This window comes from Palaemon carinicauda, chromosome 4 (assembly GCF_036898095.1).
Source record: "Palaemon carinicauda isolate YSFRI2023 chromosome 4, ASM3689809v2, whole genome shotgun sequence".
Lineage (NCBI taxonomy): Eukaryota > Metazoa > Arthropoda > Malacostraca > Decapoda > Palaemonidae > Palaemon > Palaemon carinicauda.
Window position 1 is genome coordinate 57623809 of NC_090728.1, and position 22686 is coordinate 57646494.

At 38.9% G+C, this 22686-nt stretch overlaps 1 protein-coding gene across 1 annotated transcript in view; it reads left to right on the forward strand.

Annotated features, from left to right (window-relative positions):
- Positions 1–22686, forward strand: part of LOC137639093 (uncharacterized) — a 59269-nt gene that overhangs the window by 10312 nt on the left and 26271 nt on the right. Inside the window, exons 3-9 of the mRNA XM_068371416.1 lie at positions 9243–9369; positions 13845–13980; positions 15754–15977; positions 17581–17626; positions 17750–17836; positions 19856–19945; positions 20874–20984. Of these exons, the coding sequence (XP_068227517.1) occupies positions 9243–9369; positions 13845–13980; positions 15754–15977; positions 17581–17626; positions 17750–17836; positions 19856–19945; positions 20874–20984 (821 nt within the window). The remainder of the gene's footprint in view (positions 1–9242; positions 9370–13844; positions 13981–15753; positions 15978–17580; positions 17627–17749; positions 17837–19855; positions 19946–20873; positions 20985–22686) is intronic.

The window sequence follows — 22686 nt, forward strand, 5'->3', positions numbered from 1 at the left end:
TAATCTTTGATACAAGAGCCGTAGCCTACCAGAGGTGTCCTGGACACTGTCACTCGCTAGGTATAAATTAGTTAGTCAGAGTGACATTCCTGGTTGTTTTGCTTTAATAAATTTTAGCTATTTAGCTTTACATAGGATTTCCTTTCGTGCTTAGTATTATTTGGCGAAGTATTCGCCATTCTGGCCTACGCTAGGCCATGTAGCCTAGTCGTTTGGTCCTAGTACTTCATGCATGATTTTGGTTTTTCCGAGTGTAATTAAAATTTTATTGAAGCTTTAGGCTATATTTTATACATTTAAGACTGTGTGGAATATTTCCAAGATTGTATACGTGTGAGTTTCGGTGAATTAGGTAATCGATTCTCTTGGTGCCTAGGCTAATTGCTTATGGAGCCTTAGTATACTTTATCATACTCCCCGGTTGCTTTCTTTTCTTCGGAGAAGGTATGCAATCCCTTTCCCTCTGTTTAAGCCTTGGGCTTATCCCTAAGTGGTTTTTTCCGAATTTATTTTCGATAAAACTATACTAGGGTGTTACTGTACCTTCCTGTTCCAGTAAGTCTGGTTCAAAGAGGGACAGAACAACAGAGTTTTTTAGTCTGAGTCCGTGTTGTCTGGCTTGGGGCAGAGTCTCCCTCGCTGACCTAACACTTACAAAGGGAGCTTAGCTCCCTTAGGTCACTACCGAAGGTTTCTGTAAGTTATGATTCCTTCTTTTGTGATCGACCAGACTAAGTCCTGTTGCTGTTCTCGGGGGAGGATAAGTTCTTCCCTTGGGAGTAGCAACGCCTTCCTTGCTTTGGTGCTCTGGAAGCTGGCAAGTATTGCTGGCCCTTTCCCTTAGATCTCCCTTAGGCTAAGACAAAGTTCTTGGCTGCGGGTGATCTGTCACTAAAGCAAGGTTGGCAGGACCCTCTTGTCCCTTCCCCCTCTATCTCCGTAATGGCCTAGCCATTACTGTACTGTACCTTGCCGGCCGGCAGAGCTGGCCGGCAGGGGTATTACTGTACTGTACGTCGTTCTACTTCTGGACCTAGTATAGGTTGGGATGTGGAATTGACTAAGCCCATTGCCGGCCGGCAGAGATGCTGGCCGGCAAGGGTCTTATGTTTTCGAGTGCTGCCCGGACCTCTCTTGGTCCCTCATCCATGCCTGCCGGCAGAGCCGGACGGCATTGGTCAAGGAAGCCTGAATTAAGTTTCTCCCCTTCCTTATATGCACTCTTTCGGTTGCCGGGCTTGGGGGGTTGTGTACACTCTTATCCCGGCATCCATTCTATTTTCTTCTAGTGCTGTACCTGTCCCGGCTGCCGCGGCTGCCGGCCTATGAGGCCGGCAGCCGGGCAGGTGTAGTCTTCTGGTTCTTTTGCTGCCGGCTGGCATCGGTCTTGTACCTTTGCCGGCCGGCTTATGTCAGTCCTTGTCTGCCGGTCACCAAGAGTGTGGCCGGCAGCTGGGTACTACCTTGTGTAGTTGCTGGCCGGCAGTCATTGCCGGCCAACACTGGCTGTTGCCGGCCGGCAGCTGCTGCCGACCGGCACAGGCATTTGAACCAGAGTGCTGCCGCCCTATAGCTGTTAAGTAGTATACTTTAAAGCTAGTTGTGGTGTGTGCCGGCCGGCAAAGGCAGGCCGGCACACATCCTCCTATACTGTACTAGTATTCTTCTGTATAGCATATACAGTAAGAAGAAAACTATAGTAAAGGTTTAGGTACAGCACTGTATCTTCTAACACTATTGTGTTTTCTTGCACAGCCCTTTGCTGTTGCCCTCAGATAGGAAGCAGAGTTCTTCCCTGTCTATTATCCAGGATTTTAAAATCATTGCCTAGGTGTGAGCTCCACCTGTTTCCTCTGGAAACCTTGCATTGGTTACTCTAGAAGAGATAAACCATTTTGATTTTATTATCTGGAAGGCTGCAACAATGGGTTGTGAGGGAAACACAAGTGTGTGTCTTTCCTTTCTGAATTGTTATGCTATACTATGCATATCCAGTGATACATAGTTCACTTGATACTCATGGAAATTTCTTCTCTTTACAGAAGGACACTCCGAAGTGGGGAAGTGCTTTCTGCAATGTCAGCAGCAAGAACCTCTGCGGACATGAGTTTTGTAGGAGACACGCAGCATACGCTGTCTCCAAGGATGATCTCCGGTATTGGGACCCTCAGGTATGTACTGTGTGCACTAACCTGATTAATGAGACATTTAAATAGCTAGGAAGAAGCTTCGTACCTGGGTAAGGGGCTTCCAAAAGAACACTTCTGGCCCTTATCTTCCAAGTGAGAAGATGAGGGCGTATTTTTTCCCTAAGGCATCAGCTGATGCAGTGATTCCCCAGCCTCAAGAGGAGATCCCCTAAGTTCAGATCCAGGTGGATGCTGAAGTCGCGGTCGCGATGCAAGACATCCAGCTAAATGACAGGATATCTGATGTGGACGGGTGTCAGGAGGAAGACCTCCTGGCAGAAGCCCAGGATGAAGTTCAAGCCCCTCTACATCGGCCGGTCTCCCAGTAGAGCTGGGACAGGCCCTCTCTTCTATTGTTGGAATGATCCAACAAATCCAGAAGGAGAATCAGGAGAAGGCGGCTGCAATGGAACTGCGAATGCAGTGCCTTGCAGAATCACATGGGCCCCAGAAAAAGCTCAATGTGAAAGACCTTCCCTTGTGCTCAGATGCTAACCCATGGAGGTATGCTGAGCACATGCCGATGACGACTGGAAAGATCGTCATCTCGGATAAGCTGGGCTCAGTTCCCCTGGAGGGTGGAATTCTGGCCCAGCAAGGCATCATATCCGGACTGTTATGTCCGGCTGAGGAAGGAACCAGCTTCAAAGGAGGAGACAGAGCCGAAGGAGGTCATAGTGATGGACCATGCTAAGGCTCAAGCTCTACTTTCATCCTCGATGAAAGAGAGGGGCTTCTCTAACTCAAAGGTAGCTGCATTGAATAGGAAGCTCCCTTCCTTTGTGTCCTCGCCTACTAGAGCCTTCCCCCTTTTATAGAAAGGGTTTCTGGCTGTACTAAAAGCAATCGAGGCCGGCAAGTCTTGCCCCTCCCTAGAGGAGTGTAAACCCTTGTCGCTGGCCCTGCCTATGGACCACAAAGACTGGAAGGACGTCCATCTTACGTTCTCAGTGGGAAAGTTGGAGGCTGATATTGCCGGACGTCAGTTCGGCAAGGACCTCCCTAAGCTGTCTGACTTTCTTTTGCGAAGTGAGTTCGATACAAAAGAAAGACTGACTGCCTCAATGTCTCTTCAGACTACTCTCGAGACGATGGCAAGTGACCCCAAGGTCCATGAAATGTTCATGGTAGTGGCCAAGCCTCATCTGGCCACAGTGACGAAGGACCTTTATGGCTTCGTCAAGGCAAGGAGAGCTTGTAGGGAGTTCGTGTTTACCTCGGCTACGGTGAGGCACGAGCTAAAGAAACTAATCTCCTCCAACATTTGGGGAAAAGACCTTTTTCCCTACCGACTTGGTCAAAGAAGTTTTTGATAAAGCCGCCTTGGAGAATAGAAACCTTCTCCAGAAGTGGGGCCTGGCTATCAAAAGAAAGTCTTCCCCGGATGAGGGTCCTCAACCAAAGAGGAAGACTATGAGGACTAGGCTACCGTCTCGGCCAGCCAAGCCTCTTAGACAGCAACAGCAACTGCAATTGCCATTGCCCCCAGTGCCCCAGATCGTGGCACAAACCCCGACCACCTTTCAGTGGGTACCCCAGGCCGTGTCGACACAGTCCACGGCATTCACCCCAGCGTTCGAAGGGCAGTCTACTTCCTTTCGAGCAAAGCCTAGAGGAGCAGCCAGAGGCTCGTCTAGACGCCCCTCAAGGGGAAGGGGATTCAGGGGTGGTCGTGGTCAGGAAGGCAAGACCTCAGGACGGCAGTCCAAGTGAGGTGATACCGGTAGGAGGGAGACTTATGAAATTTCGGGATCGGTGGACCTTCGATCCCTGGGCCCACAGCCTACTCAAGAATGGACTGGGCGGGAGCTGGTACAGCACTCCACCCCCGTACCTTCGGTTTTTCCAACACTCCACCCCCGTTATGGAGGAGTACGTTCAAGAACGGTTGGAGAAAAAGGGTGAAGCCCATCAATTTCTAAGGGAGGCTGTTTTGTGTTCCCAAGAAAGACTCGGAAAAGCTCAGAGTCATTCTGGACTTGTCGCCACTTAACAAGTTCATAGTGAATTGCAAATTCAAAATGCTAACACTGCAACACATAAGGACCTTACTGCCCAAGAGGGCATATTCCGTCTCTATAGACTTGTCAGACGCCTACTGGCACATTCCAATTAGCCATCGACTCTCCCCCTACCTAGGGTTCAGGCTACAACGAAGACTATACGCCTTCGGAGCCATGCCATTCGGGCTAAACATAGCCCCAAGGATTTTTACGAAGCTTGCGAGCGTAGCTCTCAAACAATTTCGCCTAAAGGGAATTCAGGTAGTAGCCTACCTGGACGACTGGTTGGTGTGGGCAGCATCCGAGACAGAATGCTTGCAAGCTTCCAGTCAAGTGATCCAGTTCCTAGAGTACCTAGGCTTCAAGATCAACAGAAAAAGTCTCGACTTTCTCCATCTCAAAAGTTCCAGTGGCTAAGATCCACTGGGACCTTTTGTCACACCGTTTCTCCACCCCGGCGAAGAAAAGGAAGGAGATAGCGGGTTCTGTCAAGAGACTTCAAGATTCCGAAAGGATATCAAGACACGAGCAGGAGAGAGTACTGCGCTCTCTCCAGTTTGCTTCGGTGACAGACCCAGTGCTAAGAGCACAGATAAAGGATGCAATCGGAGTTTGGAGAAGTTATGCATCAAACGCGTGAAGAGATCTGAGAAGACCAGCCGCTTCGGCTAAGTACTCTTCTCAGGCCTTGGTCCCAAGCCAGACATCTAAAGAAGTCAGGTTCTTCTTCAGCCACCTCCCCCGTCGGTGACGATTCACTCAGACGCCTCAAAGGAGGGATGGGGAGGTCACTCTCATCGGAAAAAAGTCCAGGGGACTTGGTCCAGGCTATTCAAGACCTTTCTCATAAAACTTTCTAGAAGCTAGGGCAGTGCTCCTTACCTTAAAGAAAGTCTCCCCGCATCATCCGTTCCACATAAAGTGGTAATAAACAGCGAGGTAGTTGTAAGATACTTGAATCGACAAGGATCGAGGTCACCACCTCTCAACCAGGTGATGTTGGCCGTCTTCCGATTGGCGGAAAAGAAGAAGTGGTACCTGTCGGCAGTTCACCTTCAAGGAGTCCGCAATGTGACAGCGGACGCTCTATCCAGGTTCACACCGATAGAGTCGGAATGGTCCTTAGACGCAGGATCATTCTCCTTCATTCTGAATCAGTCCCAGAACTGCAGATAGACCTCTTTGCGACGAAAGACAACAAGAAGTTGCCCCTGTACGTGCCCCGTACGAGGACCCCTTAGCGGAAGCAGTGGACGCGATGTCCCTCGACTGGAACAGATGGTCCAAGATTTATCTGTTCCCTCCTCACAACCTTCTGTTGAGGGTCCTCAACAAACTGAGATCCTTCAAAGGGTAGCGGCAATAGTGGCCCACAAGTGGCCGAACAGCGTGTGGTTCCTCCTGGCATTGGAACTGTAGCTGAAGTTTGTACCACTACCAGATCCAGTTCTGACCCAGCGAGTCCAGAAGTCAACTGTCTGCGCTTCATTACAGAAAACCCGGACCCTGCAGTTCATGATTTTCTCTCCCTAGGGGTGAGAAAGCGTTTCGGGATTTCAAAAGCCAGTATAGACTTCCTTGAGGAATATAAATGCAAATCTACTAGAAGGCAATATGAGTCATCTTGGAGAAAATGGGTGGCCTTTTGTCAAGGCGAAGATTCCGCAGGAGATCTTGACAGACTTCTGCTTATCTTTTTTCCCCACCTCCATGGTCAAGGGTTGGCAGCGAACACGATTTCAGCGTGTAAGTCTGCTTTGACAAGACCCATTCTATATGCCTTCCAGGTCGACCTAGGTAACGAGATCTTTAATAAAGTCCCGAAAGCCTGTGCTAGGCTCAGACCTTCAGCACCTCCAAAGCCCATTTCATGGTCTTTAGACAAGTTCTTCATTTCGCTTCTCTGTTGAGCAATGAAGAGTGTGCGTTAAAGGATTTGACACAAAAAGTTATTTTCCTATTTTGCACTCGCGTCCGGGGCCAGGGTTAGTGAGATTGTAGCCTCTCGAGAGAGGCAGGTCGTGTTCAGTTCCTGGATGGGGAAGAACTGAACCTGTTTCCGGATCCTACGTTTCTCGCCAAGAATGAGTTACCCACCAACAGGTGGGGTCCCTGGAGAATCTGCCCTCTGAAAGAAGATGCATCTCTATGTCCAGTAGAATGCCTAAAGGTCTATCTTCATAGAACTTCAGACTTCAAGGGTGGTCAACTATTCAGGGGAGAAACATCAGGCTCAAATTTATCTCTGAATCAACTCAGAGCGAAAATCACATATTTTATTCGCAGAGCGGATCCTGACAATACACCCGCAGGTCACGATCCGAGGAAAGTTGCCTCATTCTTAAATTTCTTTAATTGTATGGATTTTGAACATCTCCGTTCATACACTGGCTGGAAGTCTTCCAGAGTGTTCTTTCGCCACTATGCGAAGCAAGTAGAGGAACTAAAAGAGATCTGTGGTAGCAGTGGGTCGCGGTGTTAACCCTACTGTTTAACTCTGCGAGGAACAGTGGTCTTAATTGGGACGATTAATTCCAGGGTGAGTGTGTAGTTACATACTGTATTACAAACTAAGTGAGGGCACTGTGTTGCCCATCCAGACTGTTCCATTTCCGAAGGTGAACCTAGCATAAGTGCAGACATGTGTGCCGAGCATTTCTAACGCTAATGTCATTGATTTGTAATACAGGCTTTTATGACTTTGATACCTCAGTATCTTAAAAGTGGCATCTAATGTTTTTTCTTTCAGACAAACAAGCTCTGTTTACTATCATACTTATGCTTAAAGTTTTGGGTTATCCTCTTCTTATATATATATATATATATAATTGTGGTTAACCTGTCTATTTATTGCCTGTCAATAATCTGGTTCTTGAGAACCTTGCGTCTCCTTCACCTGTGTCAATTTATTGGTATAATTGAGCATTCATTCTATGTACCTTATCTGGGATAATTCTAATAGAATTGTTCCTTTATGCAAGCTATGTTGCATTGGTTTTCCTCCTATGCGGATATAAAACCTTTGTCCAATACAAGTATTGTGCGGAAAACTGGTCGATATTTCATATTGACGCAGTGGTCCTTTACAAACTATGCTTTACTTAATATAGGGCGAGACCACTATATTAGCTTGCCTGGTATTCATACATAGATATATGTACTCTTCGAGACTTTTCCAGAGTCTAGTAGGACTCTTCCCTGTAGGGGGAAGGAAGCTCTAACATAGTTTATAGTTAGTTGAAAAGATGTATAACGGTAACATCTTAGGTCTCTAGGTCTAGTCGACCGGGAAAAAATTACCTCCGGGGAGTACGGCACGTTCTGAGAATCCACAGATACAGTAATGCTCTGGTACACTTCCATCAGGACGACATGGCTTGAGCCCAAAAAACGGATTTTGAGCGAAGCGAAAAATCTATTTTTGGGTGAAATGGCCATGTCGTCCTGATGGACCCGCCCTTGCCTTTCTAAGAAAGGGCTGTAGGACCCCTCCCTACATACAGTATCTGTAGCACCTCGTGTACGCTACAAGGAATACAGATGGCGCCAGGATTGGCGCCAGGCACGCATACGAATCGGGGGATAGGGAAGCCTTGGGAGCGGCTCCCCTTTTTCTTTCCCGAATTCGTATCTCGTCAATCACCTCCTACGAGACGAAATCTCTGTTCAGGTCGTAGATTGCCATGTGACGTGTCTAGAATACGTCCTCTGATATGTCGCGATATCCCTTTCACGAGGGATACTTGCTCCAGGAGTTAGAATTCTGGTACCTTAAGGTAAATTCTCTGGGAATATCGCCGTAGTTGTAATATACCCTAGGAAGCTACCCTATAGGAACTTCCATCAGGACGACATGGCCATTTCACCCAAAAATAGATTTTTCGCTTCGCTCAAAATCCGTTATATATATATATATATACAGTATATATATATATATATTTATATATATATATATATATATATAAATATATATATACATATACATACATATATATACATATATATATATATATATATATATATGTATATATATACAGTATATATATATACAGTATATATATATATATATATATATATATATATATATATATATATATATATATATATATATATATATATATATATATACACATGACCGGTGATTTCAAGTCATATTAAATCCAATCATTGCTTTCTTCTCTTTAACAGAAGATGACATCACAATTCCTTGGTACATTAACAAATGTACTAATTAGGTTGCTTTTTTATGTATCAGGCGGAACCCTATGGGGGATATTTTCCATTATTATTACCCAAGAAATCATATTTACAGGGTTATCTAACTGCTAATAATTGAATATATATTCTTTTGACAGTAAAGGATTATGTCCAAGTAAACATTATACGTATCTCTATGTCTTCATTTCGAGTATAAATTGATCCCACTCACTTCATTACAGTCCCATTACTCCTTTATCCAAATTAATAAATAATTCCATCATTCACAAATTAAATTACATTGGTAACGTGTTCGCCTAGCATTAGCATGACAGCAGATCGATCCTAGCCCGGGACCGTGAGTTTCAGCCGTTTACTGAGGAGGTCAATGCTTTGTTTGGGCACAACAGTGGTGGGTTGGGCTTGCCCGGCTGACGTTCTGGTGAGCATCTATTATGATAAAAGTGGGGTAATATTTCGGTAGTGTCCCACCTAGCGCCATTACTGCTTGCCAGTCCATAGAAATTTGAAGTTTTTTTTTTTCTTTTCTTTTTTAATTCCCGCGAGCGAAGCGAGCGCACGGCAGACCAAAATCCATTAGACTATCGAAATATCACCGAAATCTAATGGTTTTTGCTGAGCCGTGCGCTCGCTTCGCTCGCGAAGGGACAAAAAAATCAAGCTCCTATGTACTGGCAAGCGGTAATGGCGCTGGGTGGGAATCAACCGAAATATTACCCAACTTCAGATCATAATAGATGCTTACCAGAACGTATTACCCAAATATTACCCAAAGTGTACCTGAAACCAGACATCTTTACCTTTACCTTAACATATTTCTTTTCGTTTACAGACAGCGGAGTTGGCATCGCCGCCTGCTATGGTCATGTTTATGCATAGGCCTAACTATTTGGGCGCTGTATCACATACTGGTCATCATAGCCGATTATTATCATTACCCAACGAAAATCAACCGTGAGGTAAGATTAAAGCAATTAATTAATCAATTTTTAATCCATCTTTGCACTGAAAAACAATTAAAAGACCAGTACCCTAAAGTCAATTTCTTTTAGCGATGCAGATTTGCACCGACTCGCAGCGGTGTCCTTTTAGCTCGGAAAAGTTTCCTGATCGCTGATTGGTTGGACGAGATAATTCTAACCAATCAGCGATCAGGAAACTTTTCCGAGCTAAAAGGGCACCGCTGCGAGTCGGTGCAAATCTGCCTCGCTAAAAGAAATGGACTATAGTCAACATCATCATCTCCTCCTACGCCTATTGACGCAAAGGGCCTCGGTTCGATTTCCCCAGTCGTCTCCATCCTGAGCTTTTAATTAAATACTTCTCCGTTCATCATCTCCTACTTCGCGCTTTATAGTCCTCAGCCATGTAGGCCTGAGTCTTCCAACTCTTCTAGTGCCTTGTGAGCCCAGCTGAACGTAGTACCCTAGTAGTCAGTTGGTATTTAGGTTCTCTTGCTTGAGGGTACACTCGACCACACTATTCTACCTAATTTCTCTTCCTCTTGTTTTGTTAAAGTTTATAAAGGAGATTTTTACTTTAATGATGTTACTCTTCTTAAACTATTTAATTTTTCACTTTTTCCTTTCCTCACTGGGCTATTTTCCCTGTTGGAGCCCCTGGGCTTTTAGCATCCTGCTTTTCCAACTAGGGTTGTAGCTTAGCAAGTAATAATAATAATAATAATAATAATAATAATAATAATATATCAATGGGTAAAATATACAAACTGACCGCAATTTTAATTCCTTAATTCAATTGAGGATATGTACTGTATAGTTAACACAACACAATAATATCCCCAGTTTTCTTCAAAGATGGTAACTATAATCAAATAGCTGACACAGTACATGTTACACAATTGACTGGCTGTCAGTTTCACTAGACACACGGTCTACTTATATCTATCCTATGACTATATCCACACCTATTTTGATAGTTTATTCTTCTCTTGTAGTCCATTTATTTCCTTGTTTCATTTCCTCCCTGTTGGAGCTCTCGGGCTTATAGCATCTTGCTTTTCCAACTAGGGTTATAGCCTAGCTTGTAATAATAATAATAATAATAATAATAATAATAATAATAATCATCATCATCATCATCATCTTCTATGCAAAGACCCTCAATAATGATGATAGCAACAACAACAACAACAATAATAATAATAATAATAATAATAATAATAATAATAATAATAATAATAATCATCATCTTCATCATCATCATCATCTCCTATGCAAAGACCCTCAATAATGATGATAATAACAACAACAACAATAACAAAACAATAATAATAATAATAATAATAATACGGGTTCAATTATTCACTTACGCAGCTGTGTATGAAAGGAACACGAAGTTATAATTCCATGAAATTTTTACACGAAATGACTTAAACTGAACACACAAGCAATGTTAAAAGGAAGTAAGTTTTGGCCAGACGACATGGTCTCAAAAAGTCAAACGAACACAAAACAATAACTATACAGTTAGATAGTTCAATGACTCTTTGAAGTTTTCAAACAAGGTTGCCAGGTTTTCCAAATGAGAAAAGGCCAACGTCTGATCGACTGCAGCTTTAAAAGGCCGACCTAATAGAAGAAAAAGGCCGAAAATATAGCATTTAAGGCTAACCAGTTTCAAAAAGGCCAAATATAGGTATCTAGCACGAAAAAAGGGAAAAATTTGGAGTTTTTTCTAGCCCCAAAAAGGCTTAACTGGCAACGTTGTTTTCAAATGATTGTTTGTAAACAATATAGGTGACTTAATAAGGTAGTTATGGGAAGATAGTATACTGGAGAAAATTAATGATTAAGGGATGAGTTTTTTTTTCATTATATTATTATTATTATAATTATTATTATTATTATTATTATTATTTGCTAAGCTGCAACCCTAGTTGGAAAAGCAGGATGCTATAAGACCAGGGGCTCAACAGGGAAAACAGCCCAGTGAGGAAAGGAAACAAGGAAAAAATTAATTGTTTTAAGAACAGCAACAATATTAAATATTTCCTATATAAACTATAAAAACTTTAACAAAACAAGAGGATGAGAAACAAGAGAGAACAGTGTGCCCGAGTGTACCCTCAAGCAAGTGAATAGAGCTCTAACCCAAGGCAGTGGAAGACCATGGTACAGAGGTTATGACACTACCCAAGACTAGAGAACAATGGGTTGATTTTGGAGTGTCATTCTCCTAGAAGAGCTGCTTACCATAGCTAAAGAGTCCCTTCTACCCTTACCATGAGGAAAGTAGCCACTGACCGATTACAGTGCAGTAGTTAACCCCTTGAGAGAAGAAAAATTGTTTGGTAATCTCAGTGTTGTCAGGTGTATGAGGACAGAGGAGAAATGTAAAGAATAGGCCAGACTATTCGGTGTATGTGTAGGCAAATGGAAAATGAACCGTATCCAGAGAGAAGGATCCAATGTAGTACTGTCTGGCCAGGAGACTGATTATTTAGCCCAGTGAGCTGTAATCGACTCTTACAAAAGAGGCCCGGATAGATTCGAGAAGGATTAATTAAATCTAACTGATAAAAATATATTAGATAAAAAACTTCTATAAAATTTCTTCATTAAAAGCGGACAGATTATCGAGTCTAATGAGTCAAACAAGACTTATAGAATTGGACCGAATAAATTCAAGAAGGCTTAATTAAAAACAGATTAGATGTAAAAAACGCTATAAATAAAAATTCTATTATCTATTAAACCCACATTTCTCAAAAAATATTAAAATCTTAAAAAAAATCCGATAAAATGTCAGACAAAAGTCTATGACCAAAGTCTGAATTTTGATATCTTAAAAAAAAGAAAGAAAGAAAGAAAATAGATAAAAAGAACGCTATAAATAAATATTCAATTTTTATCCATTAAACCCACATTTCTCAAAATATATTTAAATCTAAAAAAAGCCCATAAAATGGCACACAAAAGTCTATGTCCAAAGCCTGCATTTTGATATCTTAAAAAAAAAAAAAAAAAAAAAAAAAAATTATCGTGTAAAAATTTTAGGAACTATGTTAACTGCATTGAAACCACATGAGCCAATCTCCTATTACCAATGCGCCATATTTCTGGTTTAATTTCTATGGGGGATACACCTGGTTTTATTCACTTCCATTTATTATTTTCTTATTCATTACTCCACAAAGTTTGCCATTTAGTTACTAAAAAAGGCTTTATTGTGATTACATAATCAACTATTGAGGACTTTTATGACATTTCTAGAATCTGACTAGATGACAATTTAAAGGTTAGCTTATATTTAATTATTTTAATAATGTTAATTGCTAATAAATATCTGCTAATTCGGACGTAATTGAGCAAACACAAGTACTTGAAGAAAGGTTCAGACAATAAGAGGTAATTGTACAAAAAAAGAAAAACAAGACAAGGGCTCATAAAAACAATTAATTAGTTGAAACAGCTGCTCGATGAGATGTACAGGATGTTCAGGTGACAGAATGTACCCCCCCCTCTCTCTCTCTCTCTCTCTCTCTCTCTCTCTCTCTCTCTCTCTCTCTCTCTCTCTCTATATATATATATATATATATATATATATATATGTATATATAGGCAGATAGATAGATAGATAGATAGATAATGTGTGTATGTACTGTATGCATATAACCGTATGTAATTTATGTGATTGTGTGTATATTATGCACACACATCAACCTCTATATATATATATATATATATATATATATATATATATATACACACACACACACATATATATATATATATATATATATATGTATATATAAAGTGTGCAAATACACACACACTCATATATACATACATACATATATATATATGTATATATATACATATATATATATATATATATATATATATATATATATATGTGTATATATATATATATATATATATATATATATATATATATATATATATATATATATATATGATATTTAGCTTTAAAAGGATATTCATAAAAAGTGACTATATGACAAAATGTAAACAGCAGTAAACATCGCAACAATTAGAAGTTTTGAGTGACAGATCAATAAACTAAGATGAAACTCACTAGACTAAATTTATAAAATTAAGACGTATTAGATGGTTAGTTGACAAATTATCAACTTGCATTATATAAACTTAAACGCAAAATATATTCCAAAGCTATGAATTAATTGTGGAGCTACACTTATAAAAAAGCGTAATTTTAATAAAAAAAATCTCCGTAAAAATATACTGTTCTCAGCCGTATTTCAGTAAAATACAGGCGACCGTAATTTCTACCCTACTTTGTTATAATCTCTTACTAATTGGTGACTGTAGTATTACTCATTTACGTCAATATATTCGTTTTTAAAACTGCAAATGCCTGGAAACATTTATTCCAGGATTATTGCCTTTTTAATGCAAATTTTTAAGTGTACTCTTATTTTCCCCTTCAGGAAAAAGAGAAGAAAGTAGAAGAGTTTCCAGCTGTTACAGTGTGTAATCTGAATCCTTTGGGAAAGCCTTCCAGCCTTGTCAATCATCCTATATGGGGGTCCTTCAAGGATATGGATGATAGAGCTTCAGTGCCGGGTGAGTTGGTCCTCAGGATTTTTCTTTTTTGAGTATACGTCATGATTCTGAAATCTACTTTTTCTGCTTCAAATACTCTCTAAGTCTGTCTTAGTTTCTGAGTATTTATCGCATTTCTAAAACCTACTGTTTCTGCTTCAAATACTCCCTAAAGATGTAAAAGTTTCCGAGGGAAGTTTTGATAAATTGAATCTTCAAAATTAACAAGAAATATCTGACATCCATCATAATGTTTCTGCTTAAAAAAAAAAAAAAAAAAAAAAAAAAAACACTAAATCTGTCTCAGTTTATAAAAAATATTTTGTTATGTTAAACCTTCAAAATTAACAGAAAATATTTGACATCCATCATGGTGTTTCTGCTTTAAAAAAAAAAAAAAAAAAAAAAAATCTGTCTCAGTTTATAAAGAATATTTTGTTATGTTGAACCTTCAAAATTTACAGAAAGTATCTGGCATTCACTATGGTGTTTCTACTTCAAAGGCTGCCTAAATCTGTCTTAGTTTCTGGAGCAATATTTGATAAGTTAAACCTTAAAAATTTACAGAAAGTATCTTGCACTCATTATGGTGTTTCTACTTCAAAGACTGCCTCAATCTCTGCCCCAATCTATCTTAGTTTCTGAAGAAAGTTTTGATAAGTTAAGACTTGAAATTTACAAAAAAATATCCGGCATTCATTATGGAATTTCTCCTTCAAAAACCTACCTAAATCTGTCTTAGTTTCTGGAGAAATTTTTGATAAGTTGAACCTTCAAAATTTACAGAAAATATCTGGCATTCATGATGTTTCTGCTTCAAAGACGGCCTCAATTTATCTTAGTTTCTGAATAAAGTTTTGATAAGTTAAGACTTGAAATTTACAGAAAATATCCGACATTCATTATGGAATTTCTACTTCTAAAACCTACCTAAATCTGTCTTAGTTTCTAGAGAAAGTTTTGATAAGTTGAACCTTGAAAATCTACAAAAAAATATATGGCATTCATTATGGTGCTTTTGCTTAAAACTGCCTAAATTTGTCTTAGTTTCTGAAGAATTTTTTTGATGTTGAACCTTTAAAATTTACAAAAAACATATCTGGCATTCATGATGTTTCTGCTTCAAAAACCTGCCTAAATGTGTCTTAGTTTCTGAAAAAGTTATGATAATCTGAACCTTCAAAAATTACAGAAAGTATTTAGCATTCATTATGGAGTTTCTGTTTCAAAAAACTGCCTTAATCTGTCTTAGAGTCTGGAGAATGTTTTCTTAAGTTAAAACTTCAAATTTTACACGAAGTGTTTGGTATTCATTATGGTTTACAAAATCATGCAATATGAATAAAATGTAACTACCACACATATATTGTTTTCCACTGTAACTTGTGAACAACACTCCAGTAAACACACAGAATTATGACTTAACCACCTTACTGCACTAAATTTTGAAACTTACTCTTAAAATTTTTGCTTTCCCCAGTCGTCGATGAAATCAAGGAAACCAAACCAAGTTCCCAATCAGGAACCGCTGCTGCGTTCCCCAGAAAACTTGGTATTAAGTACACAGTATTACAATGACTTAACCAACTTATTGCACTAAATCTTAAAACTTACTCTCAAGTTTTTGCTTTCCCCAGTCTGCGATGAAATCAAGGAAACCAAACCGAGTTCCCAATCAGGAACCGCTGCTGCGTTCCCCAGAAAACTTGGTATTAAGTACACAGTATTACAATGACTTAACCAACTTATTGCAGTAAATCTTAAAACTTACTCTCAAGTTTTTGCTTTCCCCAGTCTGCGATGAAATCAAGGAAACCAAACCGAGTTCCCAATCAGGAACCGCTGCTGTGTTGTCCAAGAAACCCAGAGACCTGAAGAAGCCCCACGCTCTGGAGATGAGGAAGAACTGGCTGGCTTCTCTGGATGAGAGTAAAGACTCGTCCATTGAGAAAGGACCCAGGCACTTGGTACCCACGCTGTTTTTGACTGGCAGTCTTCCCGTAAGAAGCCGTTATGAGGTATTTTGGTTATTGATATTTTTCAAAATATCGTCATTCAGTTTGAATCTTCAAAATTTACAAAATGTATCTGGCATTCATTATTATTATTATTATTATTATTATTATTATTATTATTATTATTATTATTATTATTATTATTATTATTATTAGGAAGCCGATATGAGGTATTTTGGTTATTGATATTTTTCAAAATATCGTCATTCATTTTGAATCTTCAAAATTTACAAAATGTATCTGGCATTCATTATTATTATTATTATTATTATTATTATTATTATTATTATTATTATTATTATTATTATTATTATTATTACTATTAATAGTAATAGTAATAATAATAATAATTATTATTATTACTATTATTATTATTAATCATTATTAATAATTATTACTATAATAATAATAATAATAATAATAATAATAATAAAAATGATTATTATCATTATTTTTATTATTATTATTATTACTATTATTATTATTATTATTATTATTATTATTACTATTATTATTATTACTAGCTAACCTACAACCCTAGTTGGAAAAGCAAGATGCTATAAGCCCAAGGGCTCCAACAGAGAAAAATAGCCCAGTGAGGAAAGGAAAGAAGGACATAAAGAAACGATATAAGAAGTAATGAAAATTAAAATAAAATATTCTAAAAAATGAACAACATTAGAACAGATATTTGATATATAAACAATAAGAGGGCTTATGTAAGGGTGTTCAACATAAAAAACATTGTTGGAGTTCTACTTCAAAGATTGCCAAAATCTGTCTTAATTTTTGAAGAATGTTTTGATAAGTTAAACCTTAAAAATCTACACAAAATATCTGGCATTAACTAAGGTGTTTTTGCTTCAAAGACTGACTAAAATTTGTCCTAGTTTAGGCCGGGAGCACACAAGCGACTCTGTGGCGCCACAAAGCCACAGCATCGTGTGGCGGGGATGTGGTCTCCCATAGGTTTCCATTGTTTTCAAAGCCACGCCACGCCTGTTGCCGGGATGAGCGACAGAGAGCCACTGTCGCTTGCCACAGTCGCTAGTTTGCACGGCAAAACTTGAAAATAATGGAAACCTATGGGAGACCACATCCCCGTCACAAGATGCTGTGGCTTTGTGGCGCCACAGAGTCGCTAGTGTGCTCCCGGCCTTATGGAGAAAGTCTTGATAAGTCAAAACTTCAAAATATCGTTATTATCTTTAAAGGGTTTTTCACTTCATCATATTATGAACAATAATCAAAACTACGTTAGTGAAATTATCAGTGCAGATATTAACTCTACAATCATATTCGCGTTGATAATTTTTGACGATGTATATATTATCAATCAACGTTAGTACACTGACTTATATATGGATTTATTTATTTATTTACTGATTTGTTTAGCATGACAGTAAGGACGAGGAAATATAGTTTTAGTTATAACCTACTTTTAAAATCCGAAATATGCAAAAAAAAAAAAAAAAAAAAAAAAAAAAAAAAAAAAAAAAAAAAATTTCTGCACATCACTTTCATGAAGAGATTATAAAGTTTTAAGGCGATTAAAATACTTTTAATGTTCAAATAATTTCTTTTATCTTTTATACTTTCCCAACAGATCCCCGGGTCCACACCAGCAAGGAAAAAAAGAGATAACGTTACAGGTGAAAACAATAAGCAAAATAAAATTTTCTTGTATCTCATATTCTCCTATACTTTGTCAAACTAAACCTATATTTATATAATAAAATAACACCAAAGAATAATATCTGCCTTTTATATCACAGTTACAGATCCTGTTAGTCCCAACCCCAAGGAAAAGGTGATCGAAAATCATTCCTGTTTTGATATAGTTACCGGAACTTGGACATGCTGTGAGTATTCACTGATTTGCTTTTTTTTTTTTTTTTTTTTTCTTTTTTTTTTTTTTTTTTTTAATCACTCAAAGTGTCGGAAAGCTTCTTCCCCACCGTTATCCCTACATTAAGGGGTCGGTTGCCTGATTCGACCTCTCCAGTGCTTTCTATGAAAAGCATCCTCTTCCACCAAACCTTCTCTCTCCATATCATCCTTCACCTTATCTCGTCATCTAATTCTCTTCACCGCCGCGTTCTTTTCTTCTTCTTCTTCCTTCCCACCGTTATCCCTACATTAAGGGGTCGGTTGCCTGATGCGCCCTCTCCAATGCTTTCTATCAAGGGCATCCTCTTCTACCAAACCTCCTCTTTCCATATCATCCTTCACCTTATCTCGTCACCTAATTCCCTTCACCGCCACGTTCTTTTCTTCTTCCTTTCACCATTATCCCTACGTTAAGGGGTCGGTTGCCTGATGCACCCTCTCCAATGCTTTTTATCAAAGGCATCCTCTTCCATCAAACCTCTTCTCTCCATATCATCCTTCACCTTATCTCGTCATCTAATTCTCTTCCCCGCCGCGTTCTTTTCTTCTTCTTCCTTCCTACCGTTATCCCTACATTAAGGGGTCGGTTGCCTGATGCGCCCTCTCCAATGCTTTCTATCAAGGGCATCCTCTTCCACCAAACCTCTTCTCTCCATATCATCCTTCACCTTATCTCGCCATCTAATTCTCTGCCTACCTCGCTCTCTTCTTCTTCTTCCTTCCTTCCTACCGTTATCCCTACATTAAGGGGTCAGTTACCTGATGCCCCCTCTTCAATGCCTTCTATCAAAAGCATCCTCTTCCACCAAACCTCTTCTCTCCATATCATCCTTCACCTTATCTCGCCATCTAATTCTCTGCCTACCTCGCTCTCTTCTTCTTCTTCCTTCCTTCCTACCGTTATCCCTACATTAAGGGGTCAGTTACCTGATGCCCCCTCTTCAATGCCTTCTATCAAAAGCATCCTCTTCCACCAAACCTCTTCTCTCCATATCATCCTTCACCTTATCTCGCCATCTAATTCTCTGCCTCCCTTGCTCTCATTCTTTTTCTTCCTTCCCACCGTTATCCCTACATTAAAGGGTCGGTTGCCTGATGCGCTCTCTCCAATGCGCTCTATCAAAGGCATCCTCTTCCACCAAACCTCTTCTCTCCATATTATCCTTCACCTTATCTCGCTTAAGGGTTCAGTTACCTGATGCGCCCTTTCCAATGCCTTCCATCAAAAGCATCCTCTTCCACCAAACCTCCTCTCTCCATATCATCCTTCACCTTATCTCGCCATCTAATTTTCTGCCTACCTCTTGATCTTCTCCCTGTGACAGGTTCCTCCCAAGCCCTCCTCACTCCCTCCACACCACCCATCCTCACCACGTGCCCACACCATCTCAATGGTGACAATCTTATCACCACTGTAATCTTTACTACGCCTGCCATTCTTCTTGTTTCGTAATTTTCCATTCTTTCAAGCAGTGACATTCCCATAATCTACTTTAGCATTACCATTCTGATGTGTGTCGGAAAGCACCATTTATAAAACTATCCTAAGGATTTCTACCAAACACGACTGAATTTCTTTCCCTGTAACCTTAAGTATATAAAGTTCTTGGTATGATTTATTTTAATCTAAAAGCTTTTTCCAAGGCACTTCAAATATAAAATCAATTTCAAAGATTCAATTCTAGATATATTTTTTTCTAATAGACTGAGGGGTTTAATTTTTTTTTCTGTCAAAACCATGACATTGCCTTTTAATAGAAAATTATTTTTTTAATAGTTTCAACTCACTTTTTTTTTAGCTAAACCCTCATGTGTTTAAAATTCTTTTAAAAGCCTTTTCCAAGACATTTCAAGTATAAAACTAATTTCAAAAACTCAATTCTTGATCAATTTTATAGTAGACTGAATAGTTTAACTTATTTTTTCTTTCTGTCATAACCTTCATCATTCTTTTTTGTAGACTGAATATTTTCTTAATGATTTTGTTTCAGTTAAATGTAACGATGGGTCGAACATCTCTATAGAGTTCAGATGTGACGGCCGTGAGCATTGCCCTTCCGGGGAAGATGAGAGAAATTGCAGTAAGTAATGGGATGTGTTTATTTGCTAATAATAATTACTATAGTCAATTCTTTTTAGTGAGGCAGATTTGCACCGACTCGCAGGGGTGCCCTTTTAGCTCGGAAAAGTTTCCTGATTGCTGATTGGTTGGACAAGATAATTCTAACCATTCAGATAGCAGGGAAACTTTTCCGAGCTAAAAGGACACAGCTGCTAGTCAGTGCAAATGCGCCTCATTAAGAAAAATTGAGTATAATAATAACTAAAACCTTGGGAACTGTATATTATCTCATAATTAATCAAAGGGAAGGTTGACTGTATTATCTGTCAGTTTAAGAAAACGTAAATCAAGAAATACGAACTGCTTTAAATACAAATGGTCAAATGAAGCATTTGAATAATTAAGATTGAAAAATCTCAGGCTACAAATAAAGTTATAAATGAAATACTGTGTGATAAGAGAAATAGATATGTAGTACTAATCAATGTAGCTGATATAGGTTATCTGCTTACTAGAGAGCTAGCTTATCTTACAAAAAATTAATACAGATGGTCAAATGAAGAACTTTAATAATTTCCATTTTCAAACTTAATGCACAATATTGGAAAATTCTCGTAAGGTTAAAAATAAAAGTTATAAATGGAATACAGTGAATGATAAGAGAAATAGATAAGTAGTACTAATCAATGTAGCTGATACTGGCTATCTGCTGATTAGATGACTAGCTTATCTTACAAAATATGAATACAGATGGTCAATGGAAGAACTTGAATAATTTTGATATAAAAAATTTATGCACACGAGTGGAAAAATCTCATAAAGTTAGAAATAAAATTATATATGAAATTCTATGAGTGATATGTAGTACTAATCAATGTAACTGATATTGGCTATCTGCTTACTAGAGAACTAGCTTATCTTATCAAAAATGCATTCGTACTTTCTAGCCAAATGTGCCGAATGGGGTTTTCTCTGCGATTCCGGAGAATGCATTCACAGCGATAAGGAATGTGACTCCAACGCAGATTGTCCTGGAGCGGAAGATGAAACCACGTGCTGTAAGTGACATCTCTGATAAGAATTTTTAATTTGTTATTATGCTGCCTCCAATGCCTTAGATGACCGCGGAGGTAGCAGCAGTAGGGGATTCAGCATTATGAAGCTTCATCTGTGGTGGATAACGGGGGGAGGGTGGGCTGTGTCACCCTAGCAGTACCAGCTGAACTCGGTTGAGTCCCTTGTTAGGCTGGAGGAACGTAGAGAGTAGAGGTCCCCTTTTTGTTTTGTTTCATTTGTTGATGTCGGCTACCCCCCAAAATTGGGGGAAGTGCCTTGCTATATGTATGTATGTATGTATGATTTTAAATATCATTCTTTAATGTCTTTGGTACCCTATATTCCATTTTTTTAATGAGGCGCATTTGCACCGACTCGCAGCGGTGCCCTTTTAGCTCGGAAAAGTTTCCTGTTATCTGATTGGTTAGAATTATCTTCTCTAATCAATCAGCGATCAGGAAACTTTTCCGAGATAAAAGGGCACCCCTGCGAGTCGGTGGAAATCTGCCTCGCTAAAAAAATTGACTCTAGTAGAGACGTCCTTGCCTGGGGATCTGCCGGACTGAAGTTCGAGTCCTTGTGGTACCCTTTAGTCAATTCTTTTTAGTGAGGCAGATTTGCACCGCAGGGATGCCCCTTTCGCTCTGAAAAGTTTCCTGATCGCTGATTGGTTGGACAAGATAATTCTAACCAATCAGATAGCTGGAAACATTTCCGAGCTATAAGGGCACCGCTGCGAGTAGGGGCAAATGCGCCTCACTAAAAAAAATTGACTATAGTGGAAACGTCCTTGCCTGGCGATCTGCCGGACTAGGGTTCGAGTCCACTCAAGCTCGATAGTTCCTTGTAGTGTCTGCAACCTCACCATCCTTGTGAGATAAGGATGGGAGGTTTGGGGGAGCCTATAGGTCTACCTGCTGAGTCATCAGCAGCCATTGCCTGGACCTCCCTTGTAAATAATTTTTCCAATATAAATTTTACTGGTTAAATCCAACAAAAATTAGTTCTGATTTAGTTAAAGCTTCCGTAAACAGGAAATAGATCTAAAGAATAAATAAGGAAAAAATGAACAAACAAAAGCAAATCTGTCAAATTAATTCAACTTGTAACTATTATTATTATTATTATTATTATTATTATTATTATTATTATTATTATTATTAGCCAAGCTACAACCCTAGTTGAAAAAGCAAGATGCTATAAGCCCAGGGGTTCCAACACGAAAAAATAGCCCCGTGAGAAAAAAGGAAATAATGAAATAAATAAATGAGGAAAAATAACAATAAATTATTTAAAAAACAGTAACATCAAAACAGATATGCCATATATAAACTATAAAAAGACTTATGTAAGCCTGTTCAACATAAAAATATTTACTACAAATTTGAAGTTCTGAAGTTTATTCAACTACCCGATTAGGAAGATAATTCCACAACTTGGTCACAGCTGGAATAAAACTTCTAGAATACTGTGTTGCATTGAGCCTTATGATGGTGAAGGCCTGACTAAATTGAGAGTAATTCTAATTTTACTTAGAAATTACAAAAATTATTCAAACGTCCTTAACGTAGAAATTCATGAAATATAAAAGTAGTAATGCACTAGCTGAATACAAATGGCTTCCCTTAAGTCGAAGTAACGACTGGAAAGTTCAGGAACCCAGAAAATATTTATGAGAGCTACGCAAAGGGAATAGAATTTACT